The following is an 11,722-nucleotide window of genomic DNA, read 5'->3' on the forward strand; positions in this document are numbered from 1 at the left end:
AAATTAGATGGGTGGTTGGAACATCTTTTCATCTTCTAACTTGCTCTTTTCCTTTGAAACTCCAAGCCTGAGTTCCCTTATTTGTTAGTTTCTATAAGGCCTTCAAAGTTTGAGTTCCACAGAAAGGGAAAATTATAACTTCATCATTGTTCTTATTGCAGGCGTCCATCAGCTCAATTCACAATAAACCAGAACTGTAAGCAATGACAAGAAACTTCAAAAGGTTTGGAATACTATACAGGACATGGGGATCCAGGAACAGGGACAGTCTTTTCAGCCCTCTGACCCCTTCAGCAATTACAATTTCGGTACCCAATCAGGATATCCATATTTCTATAATCTTCTTTTATTAGTGAAAAAAACCCCAGAAGATGTGTAGAGCTTTGTATTTGCATCTGCCATTTTGAGACCCTTTAAGGAGCTCTGCAGGAAAAAAATAGTGATATGACTGTCTATACAGACACTCCCACAGAAATGGCTTGAAGTTAAAAATGGAATTTAGCTTGCATTTGCTTCAGCTAACACAGGTTCTAAGAAAGGATTAAAAAGCAGAAGCAGCAAACAAAATCTCTGGTACATCCTTTGCAGACCAAATATAAATTCAACTTTAGAAGTAAATTTGACCTAGAGCTCTTCCTTCTTTTATAAATAAAAAGAAAATATTGAACTGAACCACTCATGAATATTGCTGTGTTCAAAACCTATTTTTGACATAAATTTAGAGTTTAGAAACTATGCCGCTGGTCTCATTTTAATCACTGGGTTCAGCTTCTCCTGATTTCACTTTGAGTATTTTATCAAAAGCTTCTCCTTGAAAGGCATATTCAGAGGACATAAGCCCACTTCTGCTCACAGGCGGACTACTGCCTCCATAAGGAGTTGATGAGAAGTCCCACAGATTTACAGCAAAACACAAGAAAACATTATCTTTGATTTGGACTATACAACCATGTTTGCAGGGAAAAAAAGGTTCAGCGACTCCTTCATCCCTCAGCTTTCTTTTCCATGTAAGTCAAAGCTACACTAATTGCTGCCTAGACTAAGCAGGTCTAACAGTAATTAAAGCACAACACTAGCCACTAGAGGATGGCATTTCTACCTGTGGCAGAAATGCTGGTGTCCTCCAAGACTCCAAGACTTCAGGCTTTGTTCCTTAATTGTAGCAAGACCGGACTGAACTCTTTACTCTCCAATTCTAAGTCAATGCTTTCTACAGACTATTTATTCAGTGTATTTCAGTTCTGCATCACCCTTAGATCAAAGACCCAATATTCCAATGTCGTATAAACACATAATGCCCCTTTCATACCAGTTCTAAATTAATTTCAACAAATCAGCAGTGCAGACTGCATTCAGACACATTGCCTTCAAGACCTCATTCCAACACCTCTGTATGTGTGGGGAAGTTGTTTCAAGGAATCCAGGAAGAGGGTTTTGGTCTTACCAGTAGAACCTGTTTGGTGTAACTCCCTCATGAAGCAACAGCCATCTTCTGCCAAACTCCACGGAACTGAATAACTGTGGACAAAAATGAACAGTCATGAACCGCAGCAAAACACAAAGATACCAGAGAAATTAGAATTAGAATTAACCTGAAAAACCCTCTACCAGTTCTGAGATAGTGACTTGGACTTTTATTTATCCCAGTCTCAAAGGGACACACCTGGGGCAGCTGAAACATGTCTATAGTGCCTTTTATTGGCATAGAAAATACTAAGATGTGTGATATGCGTATGATACAGCTGGTATTACCTGAGGGATCACTTTATGGTTGCACCCAGCAACCTACCCTGAATGAAAGTTCATCATCCAGTTACCTTCCTCAATACTATGTCAGAAGGACATTCTCTTCCCATCAGCAGTGCCATCCTTAGGAAGCTTTTTCAATCTGGCACCAAAAAATGTTCTAACATGTCTAGATTTCCCTTGCAGGACTGGATGAGTTTAAATAGCACAAGTTCCTTGTTCCAAGGAAACCCGTGATTTTCCCTCTGCTCTTGTACTTCTCCTGCAAACAACATGACACCTTTTCCTTGTCCAGTTACACAAACAATACCCAAATACATCAATCATTTCAGAAAATCTTTCCATGATAAATACCAAACCAGGCTGAGAAAGGTCAGCAAAAAGGCATGTTACAGGTATTATAAATCCTTTAACATGTCTTTGTGCAATGATATACAAATGTTACTACTACAGAGCACTTACAAACAGCTGCTCTCCGTAAGTGCTGCCAGCAGGTAATTCTCAGAAGGCCAGTAGAGGGAAGGATCACTTGGGTTCTGTTATTTCTTTCGCTTTATTTAGCTTCAAATTTATCATACAGAAGGATGGAGAGGCAGTCAGCCCTACACTTGCAGATTCATCCTATTTCCCCTCCTTCCTTTGCCTGGTAGACTTGGTCAGTCCCCTTTTCTGGCAAGGCAGATGTTGGACATTGTTTTTTGAACTATGATCTCCCTTTTCATGACAACTCTTAAGGGATTTTGCATAAAACGCAAATGATCTGAATCTTTATGTGCCAACCATGGCAAATTTTTTTGGAACACACAGTGGCAGTGGATTGGTAGGAAAGAGAAAGATGGATGACTGTGAGAATAACTGAGGAGAAAAAATGATTATTTAAAAGCTTTGGGTTCATCAGAAGGATGACTTGAAAGTATTTTAAGAATTATGAGACTGGGACGTAAAAAACCTTGAGGTCTACTTATTTGGATATTGATTCCAAATACAAACCCCAATATCTCTCACCCTTCCTATGGTAAAAACTTGGAAGAACATGGAGAAACTAATTAAAAGAGCTTTTTAGTAAACAGTAGACTGGCATGCGTTAAAATTTACTTTAAAATATGAAAGCTAAAAATTCACCTCTTTCCCTTTCTCTTGAACACTGTCAAAGAAGAGAGAGGAAGGAAGGTGGAGAGGACAGAAGATAAGAGGGAGAAACAGTTTAGTTCTGTGGCTACAAATGCATCCAATTTTAAAACTTCAGTGAGGCTGCTATTTTTCCTTAAGTAGAAGATTCTAGGTACATTTTTACTTGAAACTTTAGGAAATCCTAACTATAACAAAGGAAAACTTTGCTTTTTGGAAATTGAAGAAAATCTTTTGGAACACTGAACAACCACTTTTTGAAGTGATTTGAGGTCACATATTCAAGAACCTTACCATTACAGGAAGTATTTTCCCTCCTTCAGATTCAAAATCCATTTCTAGCCCTGCTTTTATAATTGCGGCAAGAAATAAAAACATGACAACAATAAGCTATTTCTATTATCTATCATCTCTCTGATGTCAATGTTTTTCTTTTCATAGCAAAGTAGTTTCTTCTGTGCCAAGTACTGTCTTTGACATACAGTAATTTAAGTTTCAATAAAGCTTATATGATCCTTTAATTAAGAACAGGGAGCAATCCAAATTCAGCAAATCCCTCTGTGTTTCCAGACCAGGGATAAATAGGATGTAAGCTTTCCAGGGACATTGACGTTCAGATGGTTGAAGTCATCATACTGAATTTTGTTTTCCCACCTTTGTATCTCTCACCCTTGTCCCTCTCTGGTTTCCCCAAGCACAGCTTTCAGCAGGTTATTCCCTCTCTGAATTTGCTGGTGACAGTAATGGTATCTAGAATGAATTAATTCTCTGTGCTGGTGTAGCACCCTCCTCCATGCCTGCAGCCCCACTGCAGTGCCAGCTGCTTGACAGCCCCAGTGCCACAGCTTCCCTCTGGCTCTTCCAGCACAACTCTTCCTCCAGAGGGGCCTTTACCTGGAGCATCTGTCAATGCCCCCATCACAACAGAGGCTGTGAAGCTGCACAGCACCCAAACAGCCTTGCTCTCTCCTAATCTGTGCCGTGAGGAAGACATGATTCAGGCAAAAATGTGGAGAAATGCAAGAGTTTCTAAGTCTGTTTCAAAGGTAGGAAATGGATACAGCAATTCTACTGTCAGGGCTGGACTCTTAAATTAGGAGCCAGTGCCCAGTGAGCTGGAGATAGTGTGTGAGAAAAGGCAACAGCTCTCAAAGGTAAATACCAGCTCCCTGGGAACCCATATCCAAAGCTCTCATTGTCTTTGATAAGACACTTTAATAACCAGGCTTTAGAAGGTTTTTCATCCTCTGCCATTATCTCAGCACCAGCCTTGGCCTTTACTGACTCACAGCAGCACAAGCAGCACTAATGTATGTCTAGCAAATGGGGAATTCCCTACCTTATGTAGAATCCCCCTCACCCCCCAAAAAAACTCTTTGCAGTAAGGATTTTTTCAGATATTTTATTTTAAGTATCATTCATTTTTAAACCGAGTTTATTTAGTTGGACCAAAAAAAAAAAAAAAAGGAAGTATTTGAAGGCTACATTTTTGTCAAGAATCAGTTATGATACAGCTGGGATTATTTTTCCCCTTTTATCTATTGTAGCACTTGTATGGATATTTTTTAAACCCAGCATGGTATTTTGTTCTTGTTACAAAATCCCTCTCTCTCCTGGGACTTCTTGTGATAGCCTTGTGCAGGCAGTCCCTTCAAAGATGACATTTTGTTTTCTTTGGCAAGCACTGCTGTCTGATGACAATTTGCATTATTAGACTGAAGTTAGATAATGTTCCTTGCTACACTTATTTTTCAAGCACAGATAGAAAAGGAACCTATTACAATTTTATTGTGTTTTCATCTGAGGGCCAAGCTGACATTTCTGTTGTCACAGACACAAAACTGTTATGAAGTACAAATCTTGTATTGATCTCTCAGATTTGACCCTTGTTCATCAGGGAATCATTCTCTTCCTGCTTCTTCTCTTGTACATTTATTTTTCTGTGTAATACGCAGATTCTGTAACAACCATTAACAGTCTGGGTTTGCTTTGTTTTGCTTTTTTAGATCCTAATATTCTGTGAAGTAGAAACTTAGCACCTACCTCATTTATATAAAAAAACAGAAATGCAAAGGAAAAGAAAAGGCTGGTCTGAGGTTACAAATACTTTCTGAGGCTGAACAGAATTCAAATAAACCCTCTGAATGGCGAGACAATTCCCCAGCCTTCTCACAACACGACACCACTGTCTCCTGGAGCAGGGAAAGCTGACATCTGAAAACTGAACTTCTTTCCTTATCTACACCAGACATGACACAATACTCCTCTCCTCCATCTTTTTTGTTTCCCAACTTGTGTGCGAAGCATAAGAGCTGCTCATGTATTTTATGGGATAGTGTAAGCTTCACCTTAAAATGCTCTGGCATGTCTAGGTAACAGCAGGATACAGTTGCCATGTATTATTCTTTTTCCTATTCTAATTTCCCGACCTTTCCAGCACCAACTTCAGACTTGATTAATTTTTTGTTTTGCCTTTCACAGTACAAAAAAGCCAACTAAATTCTATACAATATAGGGAGAAATCATGATGTCTTCCAAAATGTTCCATTAAGAATAACTGGGATTTATTTGACCCACCCATTTTGATATAATGCCATCTGAAGGGTCATTATGCCAGTCAAGACCTACCATCACCCCTTCTGTTTTCAACAGATTACTTTTCCTAGCTAAACCTTTCATGTGAGGAATGTCTTGTGCTCCCATTTTCACTTTAGTGCCTATACAGATTGCTGCAGATAGAACTGAACCCTGAGTGTCCATCATGTTTCATCATTCAGCATCTAAACTGATTGGATTAAATAATTGATCATGATGCTTCTCCACATACAGATCTTGAATCATGTGGCAATTCCATGTGCTTCCTATGCTGATGAGGATATTCAATTTTATACATTGGTTTAATCTCACGCAAAAAAAAAAAAATGCACATAGAAATTCAAAACCTGGTTAAATAAATGTTAAATTGCATGTTGGAAGAGACATTAGGGAAATACTTTCAGAAAGCTCCTAATATTTTTCTTTTACTTAAGAGATTTCCCATAAACAAGTTATAATGGAATACAGCATGGAGTCTATTTGTTGACTGGGTTTACCAACTTCGGTATTCTAACATTCAAAAAGAAAAGGCTCTCTCACCTATAGTTTCCATGCACCCTCCACTCATTCTCCCTGGACACAGATCAGACCAAAGCAAATCAATCTACACTACATTATTGACCCTAAAAAAACCAGATGCAGCTGGAACACTAGCTCAGAACAGCTTTGAAAGCAGTGGGTTTGATTCAAATTCACCTCCAATTCCATGAGAAGGTTTTTACTAGTCAGTGCTCCTGGTACTTTCTTCACATATGCTCACTTCTTGACTCTCATTCTTCCTGGTGTTCCTATGAGATGATTAAAACTAATGCTATTCATGGTGTTTCCCCCTCACCCCTTCACACAGAATTTATTCACATACAAAAATCCTCAAAACACCAGTGCACCTAAGCCACAGATTTTGCACCGGTGAACCACATAAATATTTTGAGAGATCTTTTTTCCCCTCAAATTTCAAATTCACCAGAGAATGTAACATCCCAAAAGCACAGTTTAGTTTTAACTATAAACATAAGAGTCCAAATGGATAAAGACAACTGACATGCAACAACACAACTTGAAATACATGACAGCAAGTCCTTCTTCGTCTTATAATTCATTTATGCAGAATAAGTTTACTGCTGATAAATTGTACTTTACTACTACTACTTTTACTACTACTACAAATGCAGGCACATTTGAAGAAATTCTAGTCTTCTACAAGGTTCAGTCATCATTCTTGTTGTTCATAAGAGCATTTTTCAAATATTCTTAAACCGTGAAAGACCGTATTTCGAACTGATCTAAAATCTCAGGAAAGCAATTTGGTGATGTACTTCTCCAGTTTAATCTCTCTTGCCTTTCTTTTGCTTTCTATGCAGTCTGCAGAAAAAGTGGGGTCAGTGCATTAGGGCAGGACTTCAGATTGAACATGTTTATATAGGCATAATCAATAGTCCTTTATGGTTTTTCACACCCTTTTGCCCCTGACTCTATCTGTTGGATGAAAAAATTACCACAATGGGAAAGAAGTTTCCACGGTGGTAAAAGAGACATTTTGAAACAGGAATGAAATGGAATGAAAAGGAACTTGGATGGACATGTTCCCAACATGCATCCAGTGCAGCTTACTTGAGTATCAAACAAAGTACATTACATTTGAAGAAATTGCTGCACAAGACATTTCTTCTTCAGAGCAGCCAAAGGTTGGGAGGTATGCTGCTATTCCCTGAGTCAGACTATGGACCAGGCTTTTCTCTTCCAACACTGCATTTAACAGAACAGTATGTTTTGTATAAAAAAGCAGTTAAAATCATATACGGTATTTCCTTCCTAAAATAAAGTGTAAGACTCATGATTGAGGATACAGAAACGGACTACAGGGCAGATCCTCATTTACTCCCCTCATCTCTATGCTATTTGTAAGTTCCACTGTTAAGAGGCTTAAATATCCTTGAAGCAATAAAGTTCACAGGATGCTGCAGAGATTTTGAACATTTTAAGTTGCAGGCAATGCATTAATCACGCATGCAGAAGCCATCAATAAGGTTACCCAATAATTGGTGTTTATTGAATGCTGATGGAAACTCATCAGAGTGATAAAGCTGCCAGATACCTGCTTCACAGCCCACTCAAACACCAGTTATGTCTGCAGCTCTGCAGCTGCTTTTGCTGATGAACCACACGCTAATGCCATGCAGAGTTGTTTGGTATGGTCATGACACAGCAATTGCTTTTGTGAATGTTCAGCACATCAAAGCATCCTGAACATGACCCCCAGCTTTCTTCCTACCTATCCCTCAATAACTCCTCACACATTGCCACCTATGAGCCACATCAGCCAGTGTTCTGGTTTTGTGGCAGTTTGCAAGCAACTGCATTAGGATGATGTCCCCAGTTCATTCAACTCACATGCTAAAAAAGCAACAAGAAACATATTTTTTACCAGGAGATATTTAAAGGATTCTGACTGGCATATATATTTTAAAGACAGAAGGAGCCTCTAAGATCATCAGTGTGTTCTCCCCCTAACAGCTGCTGCAGCATCTTTACCAGTAACTCAAGCAGTAGAGAGAATTATTCAGGTCAACAACTGATAGCTGAACTAGATTGTATCATTTGGAAAGACACCCAATCTCAAGTCCAAGGGATGATGAATTTACCACTCCACTTAGTATGTTGTCCTCAAGGTTAATTCCCTTCTCTACTAAAATACACTATCTCTGTTACAGGCAACAGGGTACCCAGCACTTGCTTTCTGCTCTGCTATAAATTTACTAAGTAGATTCATAATTGCTTAGATAACTGCAATAAATAAGTGCATTTTTTTGTTTAAACACAAATTTCTGTGTGTCGTATTTGAATGAGAACAGAAGAGAAAAGGCTTACTACACCAGAATTTAGGGCAAAGTGTCAGAATTTTCATGCACACATGCACAGCTTTAAATTTAAAAATAAATTATTGTTTATCATTTGCATTATATTAAAACCTATGGCTTCAAGTGAACGTAGTGTTGACAGGCACTTTGTATAATAAGGAACTGGAGACATACTGGACATACTGTCTGTCTCAACCAAAGGACAGAGACAGAGAAAGAGGAGACAGAGGTTGAGTCACATACAAAAAAGTGAAGGAATTGCTCAACACCACAGAGATCAGCAGCACATCAAGTGATATGGAGTACATGTCTTTATTCCTAATCCAGTGAACCGTCCAACTCTGATGGAAAGGAAAAAGTAGGGGTTTTTTTCATGGAAGTAGGAAAAGCAGAGTTATATAGAGCACAGAAAATCTTGCAGAGAAACAGCTCTACCCTTAGCTACAAGTATGTATCCAAGGAGCCCAAACCAGAAAAAGAACAAGTTATCTAAGGGTACAGAGGGCTGATGTTTATACAGATGAATAAGCAAGGACATATTGATTTGCCTAAAGATTGCCTGAGTGAGTCAGTGGTAAAGAGCACAGTGATTACTGCTTGAGAGTCTTTCCTTCTGTTTCACTGATCACACTCCTGGCCCAGAAATCTATCTTCCACTGGGCTCTGCTAGTTGATTTTTTTCTTTTTCCTTTTTATTTTTAGAGTAGGAAACAACATTAGAGATTCCTATCACTTTTAATTCCATATTTTACCTTAATTGTTACCCCAGCACATTATGCTTAGTGAGGTCTGTAAAAGACTGATGGGTACTCTAGGAAACTATATTTTTCAACACACTTTCCACACTGGCTTGTGGTCAATTTAAAAAGGAAAGGGGAAAAAAAAAAGATACAATCTGGCATCATTATTCTCCTTTTGATGTCCCTTCCTTGTTTATTTTCAGGATGCTGACTGCCACCAAACACTTATCAATTTGCCTAGAGATAGCAAGGGATATTTGCAAAGGGTTGTGTGCAAGATGTGTTACCAGGATGCCTAACAGGTGTCTGTGCTTTGAGTCCTCACACACAGCCCTAGCTAAAATGAGGGTATTTCTCTGCATTGCTTGTTAAAAACATAACCACATGGAATGTCTTAAAAACAGGGAAGAGCATTCACAAGGCTTTTGCGTGGAAGGCCCTATGCATCCCTGGCACAAGTGCTGGTAACCCTGAAGAGTTATCTGAGATCGAGCAGAAAGTGCAACCTTGCAAAATCTGGGGCAAACAACTTCTAACATGGAAATTACTTGTTACTTTTTCATCTTCAACAATGTGCATCAAAGAGAATCAAGTCTGCTGGAAAACTGGTTTGGATTATTAGTGGCGCCCCAAATATTAACACAAATAGTGTAAGACTGTTGCAGGAGTAATGCCATAGGGAAAGGGGGAGTTATTCACATAGGCTAATGTTAGCTTTATGCAAACTAGCTCCCTGGTTGTGTCCACAGTCTGTCAAAAGAGATAGGCTTTTCCAGAGGATGATTCAAAGTGGCTAATGCTTACCACTCTAGAGAAGCTTTCTTCCTCTCCATTAATTTTAGATGGGATTAGCCTCCCTCAGACAACATTAGCCCAAGTGAATAGTCCTCTAAATTGTTGTCGTATTACTGCTGTCAGCAGTGTGGGAGAAGAGAAACACACCAAAAGGAGGTCACTTGATGGTAACAGCTTTTGGGGTTTTTTTTGCTTTTCTTTTTTACCTATGGTACAATTTCTGATAAAATTAATCTGAATCTTATTCTTCCTTCTCTGGTCTAAGTAAGAAATTACTGTTACCATTGAAACTAGGAGTGTTTAAATACAAAAGGAATAATTTATGTTGAAAGGAACCCCTGGAAGTTCCAGGTGCGATCCTTTCTAAGCAGATTCACCCTCAAAATAAGATCCTAATACAGTGGAATGAAAGGTTTTAAAATTACGGAGTGTAATCAGAATAGCCCATCACATCTTAAAGAGTGAATACTGGCTACATCTATGGCAGACACTTCACTGTCAGACACACGTAATAGACCAAAACACATGGATAGATGGGGCTGAAGGTACTTTTAAGTGTTGGCCTGCCCCCTCACAGACATCCTGTGGCCATACGAATCTGTATCTCTTTTCTAAGTGGTTTCTCTATCATCCCAGATATAAGAATACCTTTCTCTTCCACTTACATGCACGAGGAGTGGACATCCTATAATGCAGAAAAATGAAGATGATGATATGGCTTGATGTCAGAAGATAGGGTGTCTCAAAAGTACCAGAATCCTGATTTGCCAAACTTCAGCACTTCAGAAATACAGCCAAGTATCAGTCCCTAACTTTCATCTTCAGCATGATACACAGAGTAATAAAGGTAGACTGATGGAATCAGGTATTTGGAAAAGGTTGAAATGAATAAAGAAAGAAGAAAAAAAAACCCCAAAACATAAAACATCTTCATTTACTAGTGCTATGTTGACAGGGCTCCTCTAATTTGGGGTGCCTCACTTTTCAAGAGTTACTTTAAAATGAGAGACGAGAAGCAACAACAATAACTCCATTTTATACCTGCTTTTCAGCCTCTGTTGCTGCCTTTCAGTACTTGAGTGCCTCTGTGCATTTATTCCTGAGCTGGGCAATTACGACTCTGCATTTTGCCTGTCTGACTTTTGTTTCCCAATTCCACCTTTATTTCATCTCCCCAAATAGCTCTGTTATTCCTGGCTGATTACTAACCACTCCTCTGTGTGTCTGACCCATCTGAATAGCAGAAGATGTCTCCACATGAACTGGAGGCTCTCATATTCCACGGTCTGATTACACAGCAAACCACTTTTGAAGATTACACAGTAATACATTAGTAATACTCCCATAAAATACAGCCCCTCATTCTACAAGCAAGCTGATTAAACCCACGAGAGCTCACATATACAAGACCTCCAAAAAGCTTTTGCCTCACAAGCACTGCTTTACTGTGTCTGGAGTTTCCTTCTGATTTGTAATTCCTTTACACAGAAAATAGAGAAGCATGCAGTAGTTCTGCAATTATGTGGTAAGAATCAGCCAAGTAACAACTGTACTTTCAGCCAGAACAATTAATGCAATCATGAAGCAATTAGTGCAGGCAGCAGATGGTTTGCTGCTCTTTTTTTTCTCAAGACTGGCAGGAAAAAGCCATGACTGAATAAGGGACTGGTCTGTCAGCAGTGGTAATTCAAGTCCACTGCCCAAGGCAGAGACACAGGAGAAAGATATGTGAACAAAAGCAACCGAGTCACTGAAGCTTAACGAGTTATTGTTCATCAGCTGAACCCCAGTAATTAACCACATTCACTCACAAACAACACCCAAGAAACTGGGACATAAAATTACTTCAGTTAAAACAGA

The 11,722-nt window shown here is 39.0% G+C and overlaps 1 protein-coding gene across 1 annotated transcript in view; it reads right to left on the reverse strand.

The window, feature by feature from the left end:
* The window catches only part of SORCS1 (sortilin related VPS10 domain containing receptor 1), a 183,774-nt gene that overhangs the window by 89,867 nt on the left and 82,185 nt on the right, over positions 1-11,722 (reverse strand). Inside the window, exon 5 of the mRNA XM_017735172.1 lies at positions 1,445-1,518. Within this exon, the coding sequence (XP_017590661.1) occupies positions 1,445-1,518 (74 nt within the window). The remainder of the gene's footprint in view (positions 1-1,444; positions 1,519-11,722) is intronic.

The sequence above is a fragment of the Corvus brachyrhynchos genome, unplaced genomic scaffold (genome assembly GCF_000691975.1).
Source record: "Corvus brachyrhynchos isolate BGI_N302 unplaced genomic scaffold, ASM69197v1 scaffold705, whole genome shotgun sequence".
NCBI classification, from domain to species: domain Eukaryota; kingdom Metazoa; phylum Chordata; class Aves; order Passeriformes; family Corvidae; genus Corvus; species Corvus brachyrhynchos.